At 49.7% G+C, this 22,897-nt stretch overlaps 1 protein-coding gene across 1 annotated transcript in view; it reads left to right on the plus strand.

The window, feature by feature from the left end:
* LOC119382356 (fat-like cadherin-related tumor suppressor homolog) overlaps positions 1-22,897 on the plus strand; it is a 912,235-nt gene that overhangs the window by 201,286 nt on the left and 688,052 nt on the right. The window contains 1 exon segment of the mRNA XM_049412132.1: positions 16-678. Within this exon segment, the coding sequence (XP_049268089.1) occupies positions 16-678 (663 nt within the window).

The raw sequence follows: 22,897 nt of genomic DNA on the forward strand, positions 1-22,897 counted from the left end.
TTGTTTCTGCTGCAGGGAACATGGGCTCCTTTTTTTCTCTGGACTCCACCCTGGGCCTGTTGACGCTTTCCCGGGAGCTGTCGCGGCAGACCGAGCCCGAATTCTTTCTGACTGTGCGTGCTGCAGACCACGGGGAGCCACCCCTGAATGCCACAGCTACGGTGCATGTAGTAGTCGTCCCTGCCGACAATGCACCGCCTCACTTTATGCCCGCCGAGCAGACCATTGAGGCAGCTGAAAATGAGCCAGCTGGAACATTCCTGCTGGCGCTGAATGTGCGCAGCAGCTCATCGGTCTTCTTCCAGCTGGAGGGTGCTGCCAACTACTTCCGGTTGGACCCCGTGACGGGTGTGCTCACCACGGGGGAGGAGGCCCTGGACTACGAGCGAGCGGCGGTTCACCGGCTGGTGGTGCATGCCACTAACCTGGCTGGTACCACTGCCCTGGCTCGGGTAAGCGTGCAGGTGCTGGACTGCAACGACCATGCACCGCAATTCCGGCAACTGTTGTACCGAGGCACCGTGAGCGAGGCTGTTCCTGCGGGCAGCGCAGTGCTCAGGGGCAGCCAGCCGCTGGTGGTGGCTGCCCATGACGAGGACACCGGCATCAACGCACAGCTGACCTTCTCCATTGTGGAGGCCTGGGCCCGCAGGCTGTTTCGCATCGATTCCAACACAGGTTGGTTGGCTTGTATTGTGATTGGAAAAAACGTGTCAACTATTTACAGGGGACCACCGTCTACTGCAGTGCCTAGATTCTAAAGTAATAGACCGCTTATAACGTAAGTCGCCGGAGTCGCAAATATCCGCACTATAAGCGGTACCGCACTATAACCAAAAGAACCTTCTTCAAAGGCTGCACTTGCGCAAAACGTGTTGAACATGTAGCCTCGCGTGTCCGATAATCGACATATGCGATTTGGGGCGCTTACAACCACTTAAATGTCCGAATGTTCAAAAATTAACCGCCAAAGACCTGCATTGCCAACGAAATGAACACGGGGGAAAAGAGCAAACAAAACAAAGTGCCATCGCGGAAATTCGCCGACTACGTTTCAGGCCACCTCGAGGTATGCGCATTACACAAAACCATGTCGAATCGCGACCGAAATTTCACGTGCTGAGCGGTACCGATCGTTCGATTTCACGGGCGCGCACGCGATGTCCAAGACATTGCAATCGAATCCGGAACCACAATTCGAGAGTTGCATGTGCCAACCATGCCCTCGTTTTCATTAACTATATGATTCTCTTCCCTTCAAGTGCAGCCATCACAAAAAGTTTCGTTGATTCCGCACCAAACCGCAACTTTTATCGCCCGCGACCGCTACCGAAAAGCAACCAACGCTGATTAGGCCTAGCGTGCCGTTCAGCATGTTGCCGTGGGAAGTTTGTCCAAGACAACATGAAGATCGGACGTCGAAAAGATCGCACTCAAGCACTAACTTAAGAACAGCGCGCGTGATACGAAGTTTGTGTTCGCGGCCAGGAGATCAACGGCGACAAAAGCCCGCCAAGCTCGTTTAAGTCCGCGCACTGGCAGAAAAGGCGAAAGCTCGCGTCATGAAGCCGCAACACTTTTCAATTTGCGGACGAGGTCGCAAACGCGATATCTGTAGCAAGTGTGATAACGACGACGCTTTTCCCGACAGGAAACTTACTTTAAAGCGCACTTGATGAGGACGCGATCGTACGTTCCACGCGTAACGCGCTGCCGGCAAGCGGCCGCGGAGCCTTGCCGCCTTGCCGCCGCCGGTGCAAAGGCTACTCCGTCGCCTGGGCAACCACCATCCTTCCCCACTCGGCGAGCCCGCACAGCGCTGCCGCGGTCTTTTTCCTCCCTCCGCCCCTCGTTCGTTCACTGTGCGTGCCCTCGCCCTTCGTAACGACCTCGTCGCTCCCTCCCCAGCGGCGTACCTCCTTTGAGAACCGCACTCGCTACCGCGTTTGTCAGAAATATTTTCCCGCAACCGCATTATAAACGGTATTTCATCTTGGGGGACTGCACAATAAGCGGTATGCGTATACATGCGGTTCTATGGTAGGGTGAACGGGAGTCGAAAAAGACCGCATTATAACCGGTCCTGCACTATATGCGGTTACGTTATAAGTGGTCTGCACTTATTTGTTTCTAGATGGACACCCTAAGAGAAACGCTGTCCTACTCACGTTACATGCTTACCAGAGCACGTATCTGCAACGCAGCGAGCATCGGCGTCGCGAGGCGAGAGAGGGGGGGTCTTTACCGATCGGCGCTCGCCCGTTGCCGATCCACCTCGCCCGTTGCCGATCGGGCGAGGTGGCTACATACTACTACTACAGAGGAGGGAACGACCCACACCCTAAGAACTAGGCGGTCACGTACCACGAGACACACGGGATGGACAGACCCACGGCTTTAGGAGCTTCGCCCCTAATAATCCTGCCATGCCACTGTGTATACCGGGCATCCCTGAGTAAGAATGTAACAACCAACCTTCTTATTCTAAAAACTCGCTGAAGCTGTCACCATCAAAGCACTTTCCAGCGTCACTACAGTAGAACCCCGCTGTTACGTTCCTCACCTCTGCGTTTTCCCGGCTGTTACGTCGTTTTCCGCCGGTCCCGGCATAGCTCCCGTAGGGTACAATGTATTAGGAACCCCGCTGTTACGTCGTAACTGTCGGATCGTTCCCGTATGATACGTCACGAAGTGCGCTCGGAGCCGACCGAGTGACTACCGAAGAGAGCGGCCATGGTGCATTTTCACGCAGCTTGGCCTGGTTTGACCGTAACATTAGCCGCATGAGAGGCGCAAGCAACAGGATCTTTCGATTGATGCAAACGAAAGCATCGCCTTCGAGATTCGTATTGCAAAGATGGCGTTTATGACGTAATTACTCGCGAAAGCAAGGCCTTCGAGATTGGCATTTACTATTGACAAAAGCATAGCCTTTGAGATTTGTATTGCACATACATGGCGTCTATGACGTAATTGCTCGCGAAAGCAAGGCCTTCGAGATTGGCATTGACTTCTGCCATCGCTTTGGCGTAGACTCATCATCGTCGTCATTTGTTGGAGGAGGGGAGCAGTTCGAGCTGGTTGGAGCTCGCATGGTCGTGCGCGCGGTTCGTGGTCGGACTCGCCGCGCTGTTCGTGATTGCGCGTGCTTAGTTCTTTCATGCCTACTGCTGTTGTTATTAAAAAAAAATCACATGCGTTGATTACATTTCTGTGGATGACGCCGTCCCCAGCTCCGCGTTTCTATCCGTCGACTAGATCGTGGCTGAGCGCGCCAATTTTTGTGTTGCTCGTAAGCATTGAAATAAAATTCTGTACCACTAGTAAATATTTTGTCGTTTTTTCCTGTTTTTCGGCTCTTGCGTTTCCTGTCTCTCATGTTTATTTCCTAAGGTCCCTTCAAAAACGTATCAGCGGGGTTCTACTGTATATAGTTCTAAATGTCAAGGGAGCATTGTGAGTAATTGAGCTCCCGATCGGTTATTCAAAAACCATAGCAAATGCAATTCAAACAAACAGAAAAGTTTTTGAGTGACTACAGTCAAGTCCCACTTCGAAGGAATTAAGAGGGCATGCAAAAAATATTTATTGTTGAGGAATATTCAGTGAGCTTTTGTTATCGGTCACACAAATTCCAAAACTCTATTAATTTTCACTCATTCTCTTGTCCCAACAAGTGTACAGTGAACTCCTGTGCCAAAGTTTGCAAATTGAATTTAATGAACCATTCTGATAAAATCAACGTAAATTGCGCCAAGTCTGCGCCAGAGTCTTGGGTTTAGGGGTGTCTATCTTCGGCATTCGCACCGCCGGCACATCAAAACATGCGCAGCTTGACCTCGGGACCGCCAAAGTAACAACCATGGACCAAGAATTAATCCATGGAATAAACAGCGCTCGTGTGTGCGTCCCGATCCATGACGCCACGATTGGTGCCGATGCAGCTTCCGTTGTGCAAGTCGGCTCGATGGCAAAATGCATCCTCTGCAGAGGTTCGTGATGCCTAGGTCAATCGGTTGCGAGAAAGTGTTTTGGCAATTCATCGGCAAACGTCGTATGTTCTAGAAATGCTGCTGATAGCTCGTTTCTGGTGTCGCACGGCACGCAAATAAAGCAATGTTCAGTATAACTAGGGGTGTGCGAATATTCGAAATTTCGAATATTTATCGAATAGTGTTTGCTATTCGATTCGATTCGCACTGAAATTTTACTATTTGAACTATTCGAACTTCGCAAAAACAAATACAGTCAACGTCCGATTGAAAGTGACCCCTTCAGATTTTCAATATGCTTCACTTCATCACACCCCAGTATTGCGGCAAAGCTGCCTTTCAAGCTCCGTTACAATCGAACTTTGCCAAGAGACAGTCAACGCCCTATTGGAAGCGGTCCCTAGATTTTCAATATGCTTCGCCTCATCACACCCCCGTATTGCGGCAAAGCTGCCTTTCAAGCTCTGCTACAGACGCAAATGTACTGACTCAAGAAACGCTGGTTCCAACAGGGAGATGAAAGATGAGGCAAAGGTGGGGGCTCAATTAATGCTGTTTTGGACCTGAAATTTGGGCAGGAAGTTCGAAAAATCGGACGCCAAAGCTTTTTAGCATCCAAAATTTCAGATGTTCTTATATATCAATGTCTATGAGGCAGATTTCGAACTCCGGACTTGAAGGGAGCACACCCTTGTCCGCCACATCAGTTGGGCTTCCACAGAAGTTGAAAGAGGAGGAGAGGCTGAGAGAATGGCATCTTTGCCTATCACGTGTAAAGTGTTGTCGGCAACACTTTGGTTGCACCAAATCATCTACATAAATACAGTTCGGCGTCTACATTGCCTCATTCTTATAAGACAACTATGAAACACCACCCCACCAGTGCTGCATCAAAATAGCGAAAAGAAACACTTTCATGTTGCTATCTCATAACAATATGCTTAGGAATCCTCTCTAACTTTCTTATCATCAATTTTGCTTCGAAGTATTCGAAAAATATTCTAGAAATATTCAAGAAATATTCGAAAAATATTCGATTCAATTCGCACTCACACTTCAATATTCGAATTCGCTTCGCATCCAAAATTTTGCTATTCGCAGAGCTCTAGTAATAACTACACGCGGGCCACTAGAATGTCTGTCACTTCTGTTTCTGGACATCGTGGAATGAAATCTGGGAAAACTAGCAATAGATATTGAATTTTCCATGCTTCATGTTTGTGGCAGAGCACGTGATTGGTGGGAACGCATGGACACTTTTCCTCAAATATACTTTATCCATGGATCTTCATCCAGAAGAGCTCTTTCGTAATTTTCTTCTGCCAGAACATCCAGGTTAGTAATCATCTTTGTGTTAAATACCTCTTATAAGGCCCTGCCCTTTTGAACTCAGGAGTGTTAAGACCTCAAATCGAATACAGTCAAACCCCTCTACAACGAAATTGACGGTGCTCGGAAAAATGTTCGTTGAAGCGAACATTTCGTTTTAGTGAAATCGAAAAAAATATGGCTGACCTGAGCTAGTAGAACAGGGAAACTTTTGTTTCCAAAATTCAAAAAGTGTCTGCTGCTTCCTTTGCGTCCCCAGCAGCATCACGACGTGATTCTCATATATGCATAGTGACGCCACGTTAAAAGCACGCAGAAACAACGGCTTCCGCGAACGAACCAAACAGAGGCACGGGCGCGCAACACGAACTGCACAGTTGCACTAATATGCTAACACTACCTATTCGCTGACAACGGCGACATGCAGGCGTGCTATCACTGAGCGATGACTTACGCATTATTCTATGCTATTCTTATCCACCACTCGCGGCTGGCTGATCCCGTTGATAATGCGGACGAATTGTTGCTCCGACCATCGGTCGCACTGGCCAAGCGCGAAAAGCATGAAAAGCATTGGCATTGGAAAAGGCATCGTTTCGCGACTGCACCCCAGGGCCCAGGGCTGCTCGCATTAACACGGATGTACCGTCGCTCTGACCACTAGCGAAGCACGAAAAGCACGAAAAGCATTGGAAAGGCATCGGAAAAGGAATCGTTCCGCGACTGCACCCGTGTGGACAACTGAGCTTTGGCTTCGGATTGTCTGCGACTAAGAAGCAACTCAAGCCAGTTGCGAAAGCAGGGAATGGCACCGTCAAATTTCGTTGAAGCAGAACGGCAGCAGAAAAAGTGTTCGTTGTGGCGAGAATATTTATGCATTGACTCCTATGGACTGTTGACGGGGAACCGAGAATTTTTCGTTGTACCGGAAATTTCGTTGAAGCGGAGTTCGTTGTAGCGGAGTTCGACTGTATGTTGCTTATTTTATTTTTATGTTATCTCATTATAAAAGTATGCCTCCTGGTCGGAGCAGCCACAATTCTCTTTTAATTGTGCAGCTGTCAGTAGCAGGCCCGTCGCTGGCGGTCCTGGCGTCGGAAGGCCCACTGTGAAGCGGCTACGCTATGTGACACGTTCACCGCTCACTTTACAACGTCAATAGCTGACAGTTAAAAAAAATTAGTTTCGCTTCAAAGCTTTGAGTGAATGCGATAGCAACAAATTGTATTGTTATACAGAGTAATGCTAGCAGCAAACTCTTTTGGATCCCATCTTGTGTAACTCAACAAAACTGATTTAAAGGAATACGGCCGCTTCAGAGACCAAAGTGGGTTTCTTTCTTTCGTTTCTCTATATTCGAAGTAAGCACAGCAAGTTTACGACCCGTATACTGATGCTTGTTGAGATAGCGCGCGGGCCAGCGGCCGCGCCCTTCGAGCGTCGCAGCCCCCCTCCGTCACTCCAGTCCCTTCGTGCTCCTTATGAAAGACGGGTGGGGTGTTTCCTCTCTGCTTGATGAGCAATCGACGACAGGCCTTGCACGCAGGGTGATGTTATAGCACGCGCCCTCCGTGCAACGAAGACGACCGGCTCATTTCATCTCCGCTTTATCCGCGTTTATCGCCAGTGCTTGTGAGCTTTTACTCGCGGGTAGAACATATGATGTGCAGGGAAATGTTATCATGCGTGGTGTTTTGTTGTCAATTTGGACTTTATTCTGAAAATGACGGCAACGGCGACGCCGAAAAGCCGTCGAGAGTGTTACCTTTTAAACGCCAGCGTAGTCGACGTGCCTGGTACAGCCACGATCTGCACAAAACTACTACGCTTACAAAAACACACCGATGCACCTCGTAACGCTTGGCTGAAAGCCAAAAAATGCAGCATAGACTACTACTCGTTCATTGCATCGCATGAAACCGATTTTTACGAGGCTTGGGATCTGGCAATATATTGTATCGGTTTCTATTTCTTTCCTTCTTTCTCTATCTCTTTCTTTTTCACACTCTTTCTATCTTTCTTTCTCTTCCCTTTCTTTCTCTCTATTTATCACTTCCTCTCTCTCTCTTTCTGTCTTGCTCTCTGTTTTTTCTCTCTCGTTTTCGAGTCTTGTTTCTGTCTAACTCTCTATCTTTTTATGTATTTGTTCTTTTTTATTACTCTCTATTTTTCTATCACTTTCTCTCTCTCTTTCCTGTCTTTCGTGTGCTCCACTTTGCCGAGCAGAGTTTTCGTTTAACGCTTGCACCTGCTGTACTCGGTAGTTGGGCTTGCTTAATTCCTGTGGCGCATACCCACCTGAGGAGTTTTGCATGACGGAGCACAAGTTACCGATAGCTTAAACAGCGTTGCTGTTAAAAAATGAGGAGCAATTCCACTCTGTAGGCTGGACGACCAGCGAAGCTGTTTGGCGCATGGTGGAGGCCAATTTGGTGTGTGTGTGTAAGGCCAGGTTATTAACAGCCAGGCTGTGAACGTTCATTACGCATTATTTTTTGCACAGCTTCCTGGAGGGCACTAGGGAATGTCCTGGCCGCATACAGCTTCGCTGTCAAAGGAAAACGAAGCTTGTTACATTACGTTCCATGCAATATTCGGATACATTCGCAGATGCTCGGCTTAAAGCAGATGTCCATCTTCCAGGCAACCCGGCGCATATGCAAACGATAGTCTGAAAGCACTGCAAGAATGCGCTTGCTACAGCACGGAGAGGCCTCAGAGAGAGAGAGGAAGGAGTTTCGGAACAAGTTCTGAGCCTAGCCGAGTGTTGTGCTCAACAATACAATCGATTGAGGAGAACCTGGCTTTCGTCTTTAAGTCGTCTTGGGGAATGCATTGGTGACTATGTGATTGAAGCACTGTTGTATTTCATGGTGTTTGTCTTCCACTTCTGCTGATAACCACATAAATGTATTTAAAGTGTTATTTCATAAGTACAATTTTCAGTATCCAGTGTTTTGTTTATTTGCTAGTCTCAAAAAAAAAAATCATTGGCGAGGTTATTTGAGAACAATCAAGGGCATGGCGCCATTAATTTTTCATTATCGAGTGAAATATGGAGTGCTCCTCAGGTGATTTTGTCCGTCAGATTTGTGATGATTCAAAATATTCCTAGCTCTTCATAAGAGCCCCTTAATTAATTCAGATGCTTGATTGTAAATGCGACATGTTTCTCCAGTGTACTCCAGGATTTGAAATGAGCTGTTCCAGAGTGTTCCAAGATGAAAAATTACCTGCTCCAAAGTGCTCCAAGATAAAAATTTTTGCTACTCGAAAGTGCTCCAAAATGATAATTTCGCTGCTCCAAAAATTGCCCCAAATCAACAGTCCTCAGTAGCATCATTGAGTGTATGCATTACTTAATGGTATAATGTTTTAGAACGTCCCGTTAAGATTGTGCGCCGCATGCGAATGTTCCAGCTTTGTCGAGAGATAACGCCACCACCAGCGGTATCGCTGGAAAGTTCGATAGCGCCTGTATAAAAGCCGACGCGCTTGACCGCTTGTGATTTGATCGACGATCGACGCTCTGTTCGCCGCTATCAGTGCATACCGTCTTCGTCGACGTCACGACCACGTGACCTCTGGTGGAGGTGCTGCTTCTTTCATGTACAGGACGCCGCCGTCAAGCCATGAACCCAGCCTAAGTCGCGAGGAAGACATCGAGGGCAACCCTGAGCAGCGAGCAAGCCGAAGACAACAAGGTCTACGGCCAGAGTACGTGCCTTCACCTGAAAAGACCCGGCGGACCAAGACCCCGACCTTGACCGCAGTGACGATGACAGCCGCTGTGCTGTCTGCGCCTATCCTGTGCCGGCAACCCAAGGAGCCGCCAACCTTCTGCGGTTCAGCACATGAAGACCCGGAAAGCTGGCTCGAAGCGTACGATTGAGTCGCCGCTTTCACTGAGTGGACCAGCGAAGACAAGCTTCGACATGTGTACTTCGCCTTGCAAGACGCCGCTCGCACCTGGTACGAGAACCAAGAGCGAACCCTGACAACGTGGGACACATTTCGCACCAGGTTCCTCGCTACATTCATGAGCGTCATCCGCAAGGAAAGGGCCGAAGTGCTGCTTGAAAGCCGTTCGCAGCTACCAAACGAAATTGTGGTGCTCTTCACAGAAGTGATGACCAGACTCTTCCGCCACGCCGACCCCGAAATGCTGGAAGACAAGAAAGTTCGCTTCCTCATGTGAGGAGTAAAGAAGGAGCTGTTCGCAAGTCTGATGCGGAACCCACCGAGTACTGTCCAGGAATTCATCTCCGAAGCGACGACGATTGAAAAGACGCTGGAGATGCGCACCCGACAATTCAATCGCCACTCGACGCCAGCGTATGCAGACGTTCAACCACTCTGCTCCGACGACCTGCGTCGAACGGTTCGAGCGATCGTGCGGGAGGAACTGCGCAAGCTTTTACCCCCGCCACAGCCTCAAGTGGACTCAATCAACGAAATTGTTCACGAAGAAGTTCAGCAAGCGTTAGGAATTCCCGAACCACTGCAGCCTCATCCGGAGGCCATGACCTACGCTGCTGCAGTCCGCCGTCCCGTGCCCACTCCGCAACAACGTCGAGACAGCACATCGCCACAGTTCGGTCACCAGATGCCGCCACCGCCACCACCACCGACGCCCTACCGTCCTCCTGTCGCCCAGCGCTATGCCCCGCGCTACGCCCCAAGGAAGACCGATGTTTGGCCCACCCCTGACAACCGCCCGCTCTGCTACCACCGCGGAGAGGCCGGCCACACGTACCGCCACTGCCAGTACCGACAGATGGGGCTACGCGGATTCGCTGTCAATGCGCCGCGCCCACAGTCAGGCGAACGGCCTCGCGACATCGACGACTACCTCACTGGAACACAGTGGCAAGAACGACGACCTTCCCACTCGCCGTCGCCCGGCCGCTACATGTCACCGCACCGTCGGCAGTACACTGGCCCAAACCGGGGCCGGTTGCCTAGCCTGTATCCGGAAAACTAAGGGCAGCAGCCGATGGAGGTGCGGTTGCTGTACGACGAAATGCCGAAGATCCTCTGCGGCTGCTGACGACGACAACGCGACGAGACCTGCAGAACACGACGCGAGGCAGACGAAGCCCTGCCGACGAAACCTCGCGGACCGAAGAAGGTGTGACGGCGCAACGGGAAAGCAGTGGAACAAACCGACGTAGCCGTGACCCAATGCGACGACCTAACTGCAACGCCAGACGACGAACTGGCGACCTCGACGTTCTCATTGACGGCCACAATGTCACCGCCCTCGTTGACACTGGGGCTGACTATTCTGCCGTCAGTGGGCCACTCGCCACCAAGATGAAGAAAGTAAAGATCGCTTGGAGTGGACCCGAAATCCGGACAGCTGGAGACCACCTAATAACGCCGATTGGTGTATGCACGGCGAGAGTCACCATCAATAACCGGACTTATCCTGCGAGCTTTGTAATCCTACAAAACTGCTCCAGGGATATGATACTTGGAATGGACTTCCTAAGTGACCACGGCGCCGTCATCGACCTGAGGTCTGAGTCGGTAACGCTAACCTCAGACAAAGCGCTCCCGCCCCACGCGATGCCAGGGAACCTTGCATTGAATGTGATAGAAGAGCAGGTTACCGTTCCGCCGCGCTCCAGTGTGATTATTTCCGTCAGCACCGAAAAACCTGCGAACCTTGAAGGCGTCATTCAGGGCGATCAACACCTACTCCTGAACCGTCAAATTTGTGTCGCAAGAGGTATAGCTGAGCTGCGTGACGGTAAAGCAAAGGTAGTGCTGACAAACTTCAGCCATGAATATAAGTACCTCAACTTTGGTACGACGGTCACCTACATCGACGAATGTGTAGCTGCCAGCAATGCTTTCGCCCTCTTCGATGCTGCCGAACCTGCTTCGACGAATCGAGGTCCCAAACCAGATTTCAACGTCAACCCGAGCCTTCCGAAGGTCAAGCAAGACCAGCTCAAAACCCTGCTCCTGCAATACAAGGACTGCCTTTCATCGTCGTCCAGACTTCGGCAGACATCGGTCGCAAAACATCGCATCATAACAGAAGAAAGTACCAGGCCACTTCGTCAGAGCCTGTACAGAGTTTCGACGCGAGAACGTGAGGCCATCATGAAACAAGTCGACGAAATGCTACGCGACGACATCATCCAGCCGTCCGAGAGTCTGTGGGCGTCACCCTTGATGTTAGTGAAGAAGAAGGACGGGACACTGCGCTTCTGCGTTGATTATCGGCGCCTGAACAAAATCACGAAGAAGGACGTGTACCCCCTCCTACAGATAGACGACACCCTGGATCGACTTCACAACGCGACGTTCTTTTCGTCGATGGACCTCAAGACCGGCTATTGGCAAATTGAAGTAGACGAAAAAGACCGAGAAAAGACCGCTTTTATAACACCCGACGGCCACTTTGAGTTCAAGGTCATGCCTTTCAGTCTTTGCTCGGCACCTGTGACGTTCCAGCGTGTCATGGACACCGTGCTGGCCGGATTGAAGTGGCAGACGTGCCTTGTGTATTTGGACGTCGTCGTCGTGTTTTAGTCGACCGTCGACGAGCATCTCCGGTGGCCTGAGGCAATACTTCAAGCAGTCAAGACCTCTGGACTAACCCTGAAGCCAGAAAAGTGCCGATTCGCGTGCGACGAGCTCTTGTTTCTGCGTCATGATCAGCGAGTCAGCGTCCAGACCCACGGAAAACAGCTGCCATCACTGACTTCGCGCCACCTACCGACAAGAAGGCCGTGCGCCGGTTTGTCGGCTTATGTGCCTATTTCAGACGCTTCGTCAAAAACTTTTCACGGATCGCCGAACCACTGACGCTTCTCACGAAGACTAACGTGGAATTCAGGTGGGAAACGGCGCAAGTGCAAGGATTTCAAGAACTTAAACGACGCCTGCAGACACCACTCATACTTGCGCATTTCGACGATTGCGCCGATACTGAAATGCACACCGACGCAAGCAGCGTAGGACTTGGTGCCGTCCTTGTACAAAAGGCTGACGGGCTTGAAAGGATTATCAGTTATGCTAGCCGGTCACTATCCAAGGCAGAAGCCAACTATTCAACAGAAAAGGAATGCCTTGCCATCCTCTGGGCTACATCAAAGTTTCGCCCCTACCTCTCTGGCAGGCCCTTCAAAGTTGTCAGTGACCATCACGCCTTATGTTGGCTAGCTAACTTGAAGGACCCTTCAGGTCATCTCACACAAGGGAGTCTGAGGCTTCAAGAATTCGACATTACCGTCGTGTACAAGTCCGGACGAAAACACTCTGACGCCGACTGCCTGTCTCGTGCCCCCATCGACGCGCCATCGCAAGACGACGACGATGACTGCTTCCTCGGAACTATAAGTGCCGACGACTTTGCCGAAAGGCAACGAGCCGACGCGGAACCGGGGTGCCTTATGGAGTACCTCGAGTGCAAGACCGCCGTTGTTCCGAAGGTATTCAAGCGAGGACTGCCGTCGTTTTTCTTACGGAACGGCGTTCTCCTGAAGAAGAACTTCTCGCCACTTCGAACCGACTACCTTCTCGTGGTGCCCTCAGCATTGCGACCATAAGTCCTCTAAGCCCTACACGATGACCCGACGGCTGGACACCTTGGCGTTTCCTGCATGCTCGCCAGAATACAGGAAAAATGCTACTGGCCACGTCTTGCTGCCGATGTCGCCCACTACATTAAGATTTGCCGAGATTGCCAGCGACGGAAGACACCGCAGACTAGGCCAGCGGGACTTCTGCAGCCAATCATACCACCTCACCGGCCGTTCCAGCAAATCGGGATGGACCTACTGGGGCCGTTCCCGACGTCGACTTCCGGCAACAAGTGGATCGTCGTAGCAACTGACTACCTCACCCGCTACGCCGAGACAAAGGCCTTGCCCAAAGGTAGTGCCGCCGAGGTAGCCAAGTTCTTCGTGGAGAACATCGTCTTGCGTCATGGCGCCCCAGAGGTCCTCATCACAGACAGAGGTACCACCTTTACTGCAGACCTAACTCAGGTGATCTTCAAATACAGCGAGACGAGCCACCGCCGCACCACCACCTACCACCCGCAGACCAATGGCCTGACCGAGCGTCTAAATAAGACCATCGCCGACATGCTGGCCATGTACGCTGACGTTGAGCACAAGACGTGGATCGCCGTCCTTCCGTACGTGACCTTCGCTTACAACACGGCCATCCAAGAAACAACGCAGATGACACCATACAAGTTGGTCTATGGAAGGAGCCCGGCGACGACGCTCGACTGCCGTGCTACCCATTGTCACCGACGAAGAAAATCTCGACGCTGCCGCTTACTTACATCGTGCCGAAGAAGCTCGACAGCTCGCCCGCCTGTGCATCAAGACCCAGCAGCACACCAAACAGCTGTCGCTACAATCTTCGACAACGCTTCGTGCAGTACCAGCACGGCGACCGTGTCTGGGTCTGGACGCCAATACGACGACGCGGACTGAGCGAGAAGCTTCTTCGACGATACTTCGGACCGTGCAGGGTACTTCGACGTCTCGGCGAACTCGACTACGAGGTTGTCCCCAATGACATCACGAACTCTCAGAGGCGCCGAGCTCGACCCGAGGTCGTGCATGTGGTGTGCCTTAAACCGTATTATGCTCATTAACGCACCTGACGACTCTAATGTTTGCTTGCTTTATCAGTTTTCTTTAGTATTGCATGTATTCTTGTTTTGCTTTTTAGCATCGCGTCGATGCTTTTTTTCAGAGGGTGGCATTGCCGCGCGTCTTATTTTTCATGAGTTGAAGCATCACCCACAAAGACTGTGGGCAATGCGCTGCGCAGGCCGCGCCGCGATGTGTAAGAAGCTTCGTGATTGTTTTAGAACGTCTCGTTAAGATTGCGTGCCGCACACGAATGCTCCAGCTTTGTCGAGAGATAACGCCGCCACCAGTGATATCATTGGAAAGTTTGATAGCGCCTGTATAAAAGCCGACGCGCTTGACCGCTTGTCAGTTGATCGACGGTCGACGCTCTGTTCGCCGCTATCAGTGTATTGCTGTAGTTTGTACTTTCAGTTTGCCGGCCACAAGTTCGGCGAAATAAAGAGTTTCATCTCTGACGTGCTGACTGCTGCCTTCGTCAACGTCACGACCACGTGACAATATTGTGTAATAACAAAGAAAAAACGAGCCCTTAAAATTAACACTTCTTTCCTTCATTCATAGCGAGGGTCTCGTTCTGGCAGACTTGATGCTTTCAGATAGTATGCGAGGGATTATTGGTCAGCTGCCAGCTCGTAATAAGTTCACGTGCTAAGTGATGGCAATAGGCAGAAAAGAGTGTTCCACACTCGCCGTCATGGCTACTGGCGGCGCTGACTGACGCTCCGTTCGAATGTACATATATACCCTATAAAGTGGACGGAGGGATGGCCGCGGCGGTAGCTCAGTTGGTAGAGCATCGGACGCGTTATTCGACGGTCGCAGGTTCGGTCCCTGCCCGCGGCAAGTAATCTTTTCATCCACTTTTCTGTCTTCACATTTACCTTACATTTACTACTAATAACATCCCCTATACTTTCCTTGGCATTATTGTCTGTTAGTGCTCAATAATATTCTATCTTATTTTGTAGCTTGTGGGGTCTGAAGAAGCTCCGCGCGACAGAGAGGCCTAGTGCCGAGAGGTGCGCGGAGTAACGAGACGTTCACGGAGCATTCGGGCGAGACTGGGGAGAGTGTCCTCCCAACGGCCCATTTTAAGGAAGGGGAAAAGGGGTGATTGCCGGTCTATCACATCGTGCGATCATAGCGCCACTGATAACTGCGGCCAAACGACTTTACAGTGGGTGATAGCACTCCTACAAGTTGTAGTGATCTCTTTTTCGTTGCGACGTTTATTTCAGCACTTACATTTTTCCTTCAATTTGAGAGCAATGTCCTGTGGAGCATCTCCTGTGTGGTGTTTCTTGCAGTGCAGTGGTGTTCAGCACATTGTGTGCCAGGCGCTCCACATCCTGAGTGGACACAAAAAGGGGTCACTTTTTCATGCTTGCTTCGGAGGTCGTATTCGAACTGAAAAGAAATCTGAGAGACTTGGTCCATTCGGCATTAAAAGAAAACCATGCAAAAGAAATATAACACCCAGTAATAACCTCTTCCTTGATGAAATGCCACGATCACTTCTACTGTTACATTTATCCAATCATAGCCCGGCGCTCTTTGCCGTCATTTCCACCCTCAGTAGTTCTGGCGAACGCCACCATGCGTTGATGCAGACGATAGTGTTGTAGGTACTTCCAAAAAAACAAAAAAAGAGCAAAGTTTTGGAGGGCCCCTTTAACCACTGGGCCACGTTTGCACAGTGTGATGAACCATATGAATATGTTGTAATCATTGTGCAAAACAAATGTAAAATGAGAACACTTTCTTTGAAGGATTCACTGACTTTAGCGGGGGTGGAATAAAAGCCCACTGCAGGATGAGATGTAAGCTGACATGGAGGACATTGAGAAAATTCCAATGGTGTGAAAATTTGATGCTAAACACACATTTTGGTGGTCATGGCACGTTTGTGCCACGGGGCCATTCAAGACGCTGACAAGCACTAGAAAAAAAAAAGAACAAAGATGCCATGCTGATGCCACCCAAAAACCATGTTCTAGGGAAGGCTGTGACCTACGATATAACTCTACACTTGGACAGCTCCCAGAGGAGATTCTGCATGGATTCTTTTTAAGTTTATAAATGCTTATATTGGTTAAGTGTGTCTAAGCCCACCAGTATTCACAGTTGGTTCCAAGTTATTCAATGCTAAAATCTCGCAGTTGGTGTCGCATGTGAAAATTATGTCACGCTGCAGCTGCCGCTGCTGCACCACTTCTTCACGAACTCCACAAACTTTTACACATGTAGTTTTTTTTCTGTGTATGGGGGGATAGCACTCCTTAAAAGTGCAGCTGTGATTGAATGGGGTCATTCCACGCCAAACGTCCCAGACATTGCGCTCGACCCTCTCCAATTGTATTGTAAAAAATTGTGGACGTTCATATCAGTGCACTATTTGCCCTCGGAAAGTATTTTTTGAAAAAAAAAATTTTCTTGTCTGTTACAGTGATTTGAATTTTGCCGTAGTGGGTGAAACATAGGTTGCGAAAGAATACTCTAAAAAATACAATACTTTACGGAACGGCTTAAATATCTGCTGTGTACTTGAAAAGGAATGGCATTACCTTATTATCGCCCATTGACGACCACTACTTTGTCTCACAATGTGCTTTGTGGTGAAGCAATGCTGCAATTCTGCGCCCATTTTGATTATTTTTTTAAAATTCTACGAACATTACAGACAAAATAGGACTATATCGCATGGCTGGACAGTTGGCAGTAAGCGTGTTAAAAAAGTATTGAAGTCGATGACCGAGTAGTTTCGAAGTGGAAGGGGCGCAAACATTGAAAAATGTGTGAAATGCCCCACGTTCAGGCACATGTAGAGTGGTGATGTAGTCCAAGTAAAAATGCACGCTTGGTCTCGTTGGGAAGAGTAAACAAAGGAGATTTATTTGTGAAAGTTTAATCGGAGTGTTTTTTGTTTTAGGCGAGAAAGAAAAATTTATGTTGAGCGTTTGCGGCGTGCCTGGGCGCCGGCCCGTAAGTCCGCTGCACTGCGCCGCCACTGTTCCTTGGGGCAACGGAAATATGCAGCGCCCACGCGGGTGGCACAGTTGTGTGCTGCTGTGAGCTTTCACGTTGCTGAAAACTTGCAAACAGTGTATATGGCTGGCAGAATGTTTTGGAAGGGCACTAAAGGCTGCCGGTTAGTAGTCGGAGCAGAGCACGATTTCATTGCCACGTAACTGCATGCACACGTACGACAGATGCAGAGCTTGGGTTGTGTTTTCGATCTCTGCGGAGGTTGCAGTTCTTACTTCCGTTGCCGACGTATCGTCTTCGCCACTTGAAATGCCTGTGTTACTGAGTAGGTGGTGAGTCCGGCATTAAGAGTGGTCAGTGATGATGGCACGAAATGGTGAAACGTGCGCGTACCTTTGAGAGAGATTGCACTCAAACCTTGCTGAGAGCTCAACTTTCTTCCACGCTGCATGCGATGCCTTCATCTTAGTAATCGCCTTGCGATTACTAAACGAAGGCGATAGACATTGGAAAAGAACGAAGCCGCCTTAAAGGCGGCTTCGTCCCTTTGTATTTTTATCGCTTTCGGTATCCGTTGTACAGGCTCTCCGTCTAAAATATGACACAATAGCAGTATACTCACCGTTCGCAATGTTTATCTTACGCGCTGCCAAGGGATGCAGCCGAAAGACGAACCTTCGAGTGCCGCGTGCTCGCTCGGCGACGCGATCACCGGAGCAAAGTTCACATCTGCCGAAGATCCGAGCGTAAGAATACGTAGCACCATTCGGCTCCGAGGCACGAATGACGCGAGTCACGTTCAAGCGAGCTGCCCATAAAAAAGAATTATAAGTGTATTCCCGGTGCCTGTTAGCCACTTTTATTATATAATACAGTCGATCCCGGATATATCGAACTCGAAGGGGATTGTGAAATAGTTCGATATATCGATAATTCGAAATACGAAATATGCGTATTTAAGGCTTTAATTGAAGCACTGCAGGCCTCGACACAGTTTTCTGAAATCGTAAAAAGCGCGAACATGACGATTCGCTCACACATGCTAAAGAACAAGGCGAGAACTTCTTTTGCAAGTTAGCGCACTTTATTTCGCATGAAAAAAGTCCGTCAACTTGTCTTGCTTCTTGCGCGCCGTGAATTCATCATGTCATCGTCAATATTATATAAGCTTTCCAAATAAGTAAATTCAGCACCTTCCGCCACTACAGCGGTGATCGACGCTGAACGCTGATGCGAGCTCTGTAGCGCGGTAAAGGGTTTAGCGGTGGTAGCGGCGGCTGGCATCTTCAAACCGCATGGGTCCATTTCCGCAGCACCGGCAACGTCAGCTATGATCTCGGCATCGATGCAGTCGGAAATAGCTACGTCGTTATCTGCACTGATGAAGTCACTCGCTGTGCTCCCGTCCGATACGGCGCCCGGAGACGCTAAGTCGCAAAATTCACTGACGCACCGTGCGCCGTAGTCGGCGGTCATGACGCGCCCGAAGTCATCACCTGGCACCAAGGCCCGTAAGGAAACAGTGCACGACGGTGCTTTACTTGACGTCGTTTCAAGCATCGGTCATCATTTTTATCGCTACGAGTGGGATAATGTTTAGTTCGACTCCCGAATGACGATTTATCAAGAACAAAGCGCGAAGTACACACAGTACATATTCTGCAAGCGACAACGCTGCACCGCTGCACGAAGAAACATTTCTCCACCGTCGACATGTTGGCGATAGCGATGGCACTTGTGGCTTTGCAAAAGGCAGCCGCTACTTTGGTGAGAAATGCGAAAAAAAGCGTAGCCTCTGAGATTAGCGTTTTAAAACCGAAGACACTAAAAATGCGTCACGAGGTTGCGAATCTCGAAGGCCATGGTTTGCGGGCCCGCATGCCATCGTGCGCGAAGAGACAAGGAAGGGAATGCAAACAATACAAGACTGCGAAGTCACTTCGAATTCTCATTTTGGTGCCCTTGGCAATCAGCCTCTTTGAAAAACACTAGCCCATGCGTTAAAACCTGTGGACCGCGCGTCAAATATACCGGTGAACTGACAAGCGCTGCGCAACGAACTAGAGCAACGCAATTTCGTCACCTGCGCGCGACGAGGGATTGGAACTTATAAGAACGCGGCCGAAAAATGATCAATAGTTGTTAAGAAAAATGCAGTTGCTGGGCTTCGGCGCGGGGCAGCGTTCGATATAGTGGATGTTTCGCTGTGTGGGAGTTCGATATACGTGCACACCAACCCCATACTTTTGCATGGAAAACTCAAGGGGATTTCTCAACTGTTCGATATAACCAATAATTCGATATATCCGTGTTCGATATATCCGGGATCGACTGTAATTATTTTAAACGAACCATCCAGTGATGTGATAGCTGCGCCAATTGCGCCAAACTGCGCCAAGACTTGAAACCTGCTACATCCTGCTACATCTCCGCTGTTCTGTGCCAAAACTGCGCCAAAGTATGAGCACACTAGCGGAAAAACTAGAGTTACTGTATATGCTACCTTTAGGTAGCAGAGTTGCGCATCCGTCTTTCAAACGCGCCGCTAGCAACCAAGCATTGCGGAGAAGCTGACGCTCGGGTCAATTCTTGTATTTCTCGATCGCGCCGCTGCAGCGAACTGGATTGACACTAGTCATTCACAGTAAAGTTAATCACCGGTCTTCGACACGCCAGACTTGCCGATCGGTGACCAGGTAGGCATGTCGCCTGCAAAAACGGACCGCGTCTTCGCCGCATAGCTGTGGTTGCTAGCCAGACCTATGCGCAACTCTGCTACCTAAAGGTAGCATATACAGTAACTCTAGGAAAAACGTGCGCAGCGCGCCGCCGGTGGCAAAACGCGACACCCCAAAGCTGCCGCGCGGCAACATTTTCATGCCGCGAGAGGAATGGGTTCGTGCATAATTTTTCGCGGCACGCTGCCCGGCGCTTTCTGGGGGACCTGACCGGACGCAGATTGATGGGTAGGCTCGTTAAGGGCTGGTTTGGCTTGCTCAGGCTTTTAGGGGGCCGACATAACCCTCTCCAGACTGCTGCAAATTGGCGTGACCCCCCAAAAATGCACCTTGGAAGGAGCGGCTCGCTGATGTGACCGCACCGCCGCGGCAACATAGAAGTAAAATTTCAGTTGTTAGTACAGTGACGTCCATGCCTGTCTTATTAAATGCGAAGCATTTCTTAGCGAACCTCTGGCACTTTGACCGTTTCTATCTACGTATCTATCTATCTATCTATCTATCTATCTATCTATCTATCTATCTATCTAGCCGCCTACGTCTGGGAACTCTCAAGATCACCTCCTTAACTTGGTGTAGACCAAACTTTGCATGGGAGGGTAAGAGGATTTGATGAATATGATTACCGGGTCATGACATCAATAACGTTAAAATCCTGTCGCGTACGTCGTCAAACCCTTTCCACTAGACACGTGTGGCACATACCCGTTTACCACGGGCCGCGGTGTACGGGTATGCGCCACAGGTGATTGACAGTTTATATCTACCCAGGAACGGCGAGAACAGACATTGGTAACACAAATGCTAGAGCGTTAAGGAAAACCAACATCGGTAGCGTTGACTCAACGAATGGAAAGAATAAAAATTAGGATCCCAGCAGGAATCGAACCCAAGCATTCTGCGTGGCAATCACGTATTCTACCACTGAGCCACACCAGGTCTATAAACTGGTTTGGAAAAACAGCCTACGCAGGCGTGCCATCGGTGCAACGTCACCTGTGGTTGTGGTGCTGGCTATCTAATTTTACAAGACAGCAATAAACACTACATGATACTCCTACGATGTGTACTCCTACGATAGAGGCCTCATAGCAGATGAACGTCTGTAGTTCCAGTGCTGGCTTCTCTTTTATAGCCATCTAATGAACATTACATTTGTATTCCTATGATTCAGGAAGCTATATTGAAGCATTGCTCGACCCCGGAGGAATACATTACCGAGAGGTACATATGATATCCACATAACCGCACCGTAAAGTGCACCTCGTCCACCAGAACGACGCAGTGTCCTCTTCATTTCTTACGAGGCTGGGCGATGGCCTCATGCTGACCGAGGATGATGCCAGATTAATTGACAGCCGCTTTGTAGACTGGGCAACGTAGACCACATACGCCCAGGTGGTCTACGAACACTACAAACACCATCCACTGAAGTTGGTCTACGTAGCACTATCCAGGCCTACCAGCCTCGACGGCCTCTACCTCACCAACACGAAGGGTGGCTTCAGGTTCGGACATGTCGCCGGCTACGTCGACAGATAATTTGTCGACGAAATGACCGAGGCATCCACGAATTCCGTGAGCTCTACTATACCACATAACTCACTACACATGGCCGCTCGTCACCACGATCACGACCGGATCCTTTAACAAGTCATGACCAGCTGCTGGTGCCCACTGATCATGGTGATGATGCCCTTGATCAAGAACTGTCAAGAACTTTTTGCACACATGCACACGGGTTCGTGAAACGTGCGTGCGTTCTCGGGACACGTATAAGCACTACATATCAGCTTACCGCTTCTGGTTTTGGTAATACCCACGTTGCCATTGGCAGCGTTACCCAACCGTAAACTGGTTATATAACACATATGCGCCTCTGCAACATATACATATATGTGCGTATAAAATACATACAGATCTTTAGCGTCATTTTGTAACGTGTCGCTCAGTAAAAAAAGTTACGTCACAGTCACCTACTCGCCACATGCTTCGCATAACATCGACTCCCACGTACGTGGGATCTGCCGAATTTTTTTTGCCCCCTTTTTAAGTTCCGCTACTCGAACTAGTGTTATACCCCTGTCACACGGACAACCTTAATCATGGTTAGGGGTTGCTACACAGCAGAAATAACAGCACTTAGTCTCCTAACCGCAGTTATCGCAAACAGAGAAGCTGGCAAGATGGCGGACAAGCTTCGCACCAGCCGTGAACTGGCGCAGTTAATTGACAGCTTTGTGTTTGAGGATTTTCACGGAACGTGACTCCAGTCGATGAGCGAAACTCGTGGAAAACTAGGTTCGCCGTGGAACGGCTATCAACAAAGATTATTCCGTCCTCGGCGGGATTAACAAAAAGCTTATCGCTACACGTTTCTTGGGGGAAATTGCTTTTCGCATTGTTCATGTATCGCCGTCTCGAAGCCTCAGGTCGTTCCACCAAGTTCAGTGTCGACATGGTGACACTATATCATCATAGTGTCGCCAAGGCAGCGATGGCAGTGGGTTCTGCATTGTCTGTAGTCAGACTATTAACTGCGAACAGCATGGTTTTGCAGCGATAAAGCGACATGCTACAAGCAAGAGGCACATTGAGGCCACGAAGCAGCACCGGACTTCAGCAGGTGTACTCCGAAGATCTGCATATCAGATGTATTTGGACTTGACAAAAATTGCAACCAAAACCGATCCAGGCTTTTTGCGAACCCACAGTAAACCAATTCAGGAGGCGTTGATGTAGACGTAACGCCGTCTCGAAGCCTCAGGTCGTTCCACCAAGTTCAGTGTCGACATGGTGACACTATATCATCATAGTGTCGCCAAGGCAGCGATGGCAGTGGGTTCTGCATTGTCTGTAGTCAGACTATTAACTGCGAACAGCATGGTTTTGCAGCGATAAAGCGACATGCTACAAGCAAGAGGCACATTGAGGCCACGAAGCAGCACCGGACTTCAGCAGGTGTACTCCGAAGATCTGCATATCAGATGTATTTGGACTTGACAAAAATTGCAACCAAAACCGATCCAGGCTTTTTGCGAACCCACAGTAAACCAATTCAGGAGGCGTTGATGTAGACGTAACGGGCTGATACGAATTCGTGAAATTCCCGAGCCGAATTCCACTGTGTAGAATGGGCCGAAATTCGGATGTTCCGAACACTTTTCCGCGTCTCGGCGGGTGATACGAACTTTGGTACCGAATCCGTCGAGCGACGGCCGAG

This window comes from Rhipicephalus sanguineus, chromosome 2 (assembly GCF_013339695.2).
Source record: "Rhipicephalus sanguineus isolate Rsan-2018 chromosome 2, BIME_Rsan_1.4, whole genome shotgun sequence".
NCBI classification, from domain to species: Eukaryota; Metazoa; Arthropoda; class Arachnida; order Ixodida; family Ixodidae; genus Rhipicephalus; species Rhipicephalus sanguineus.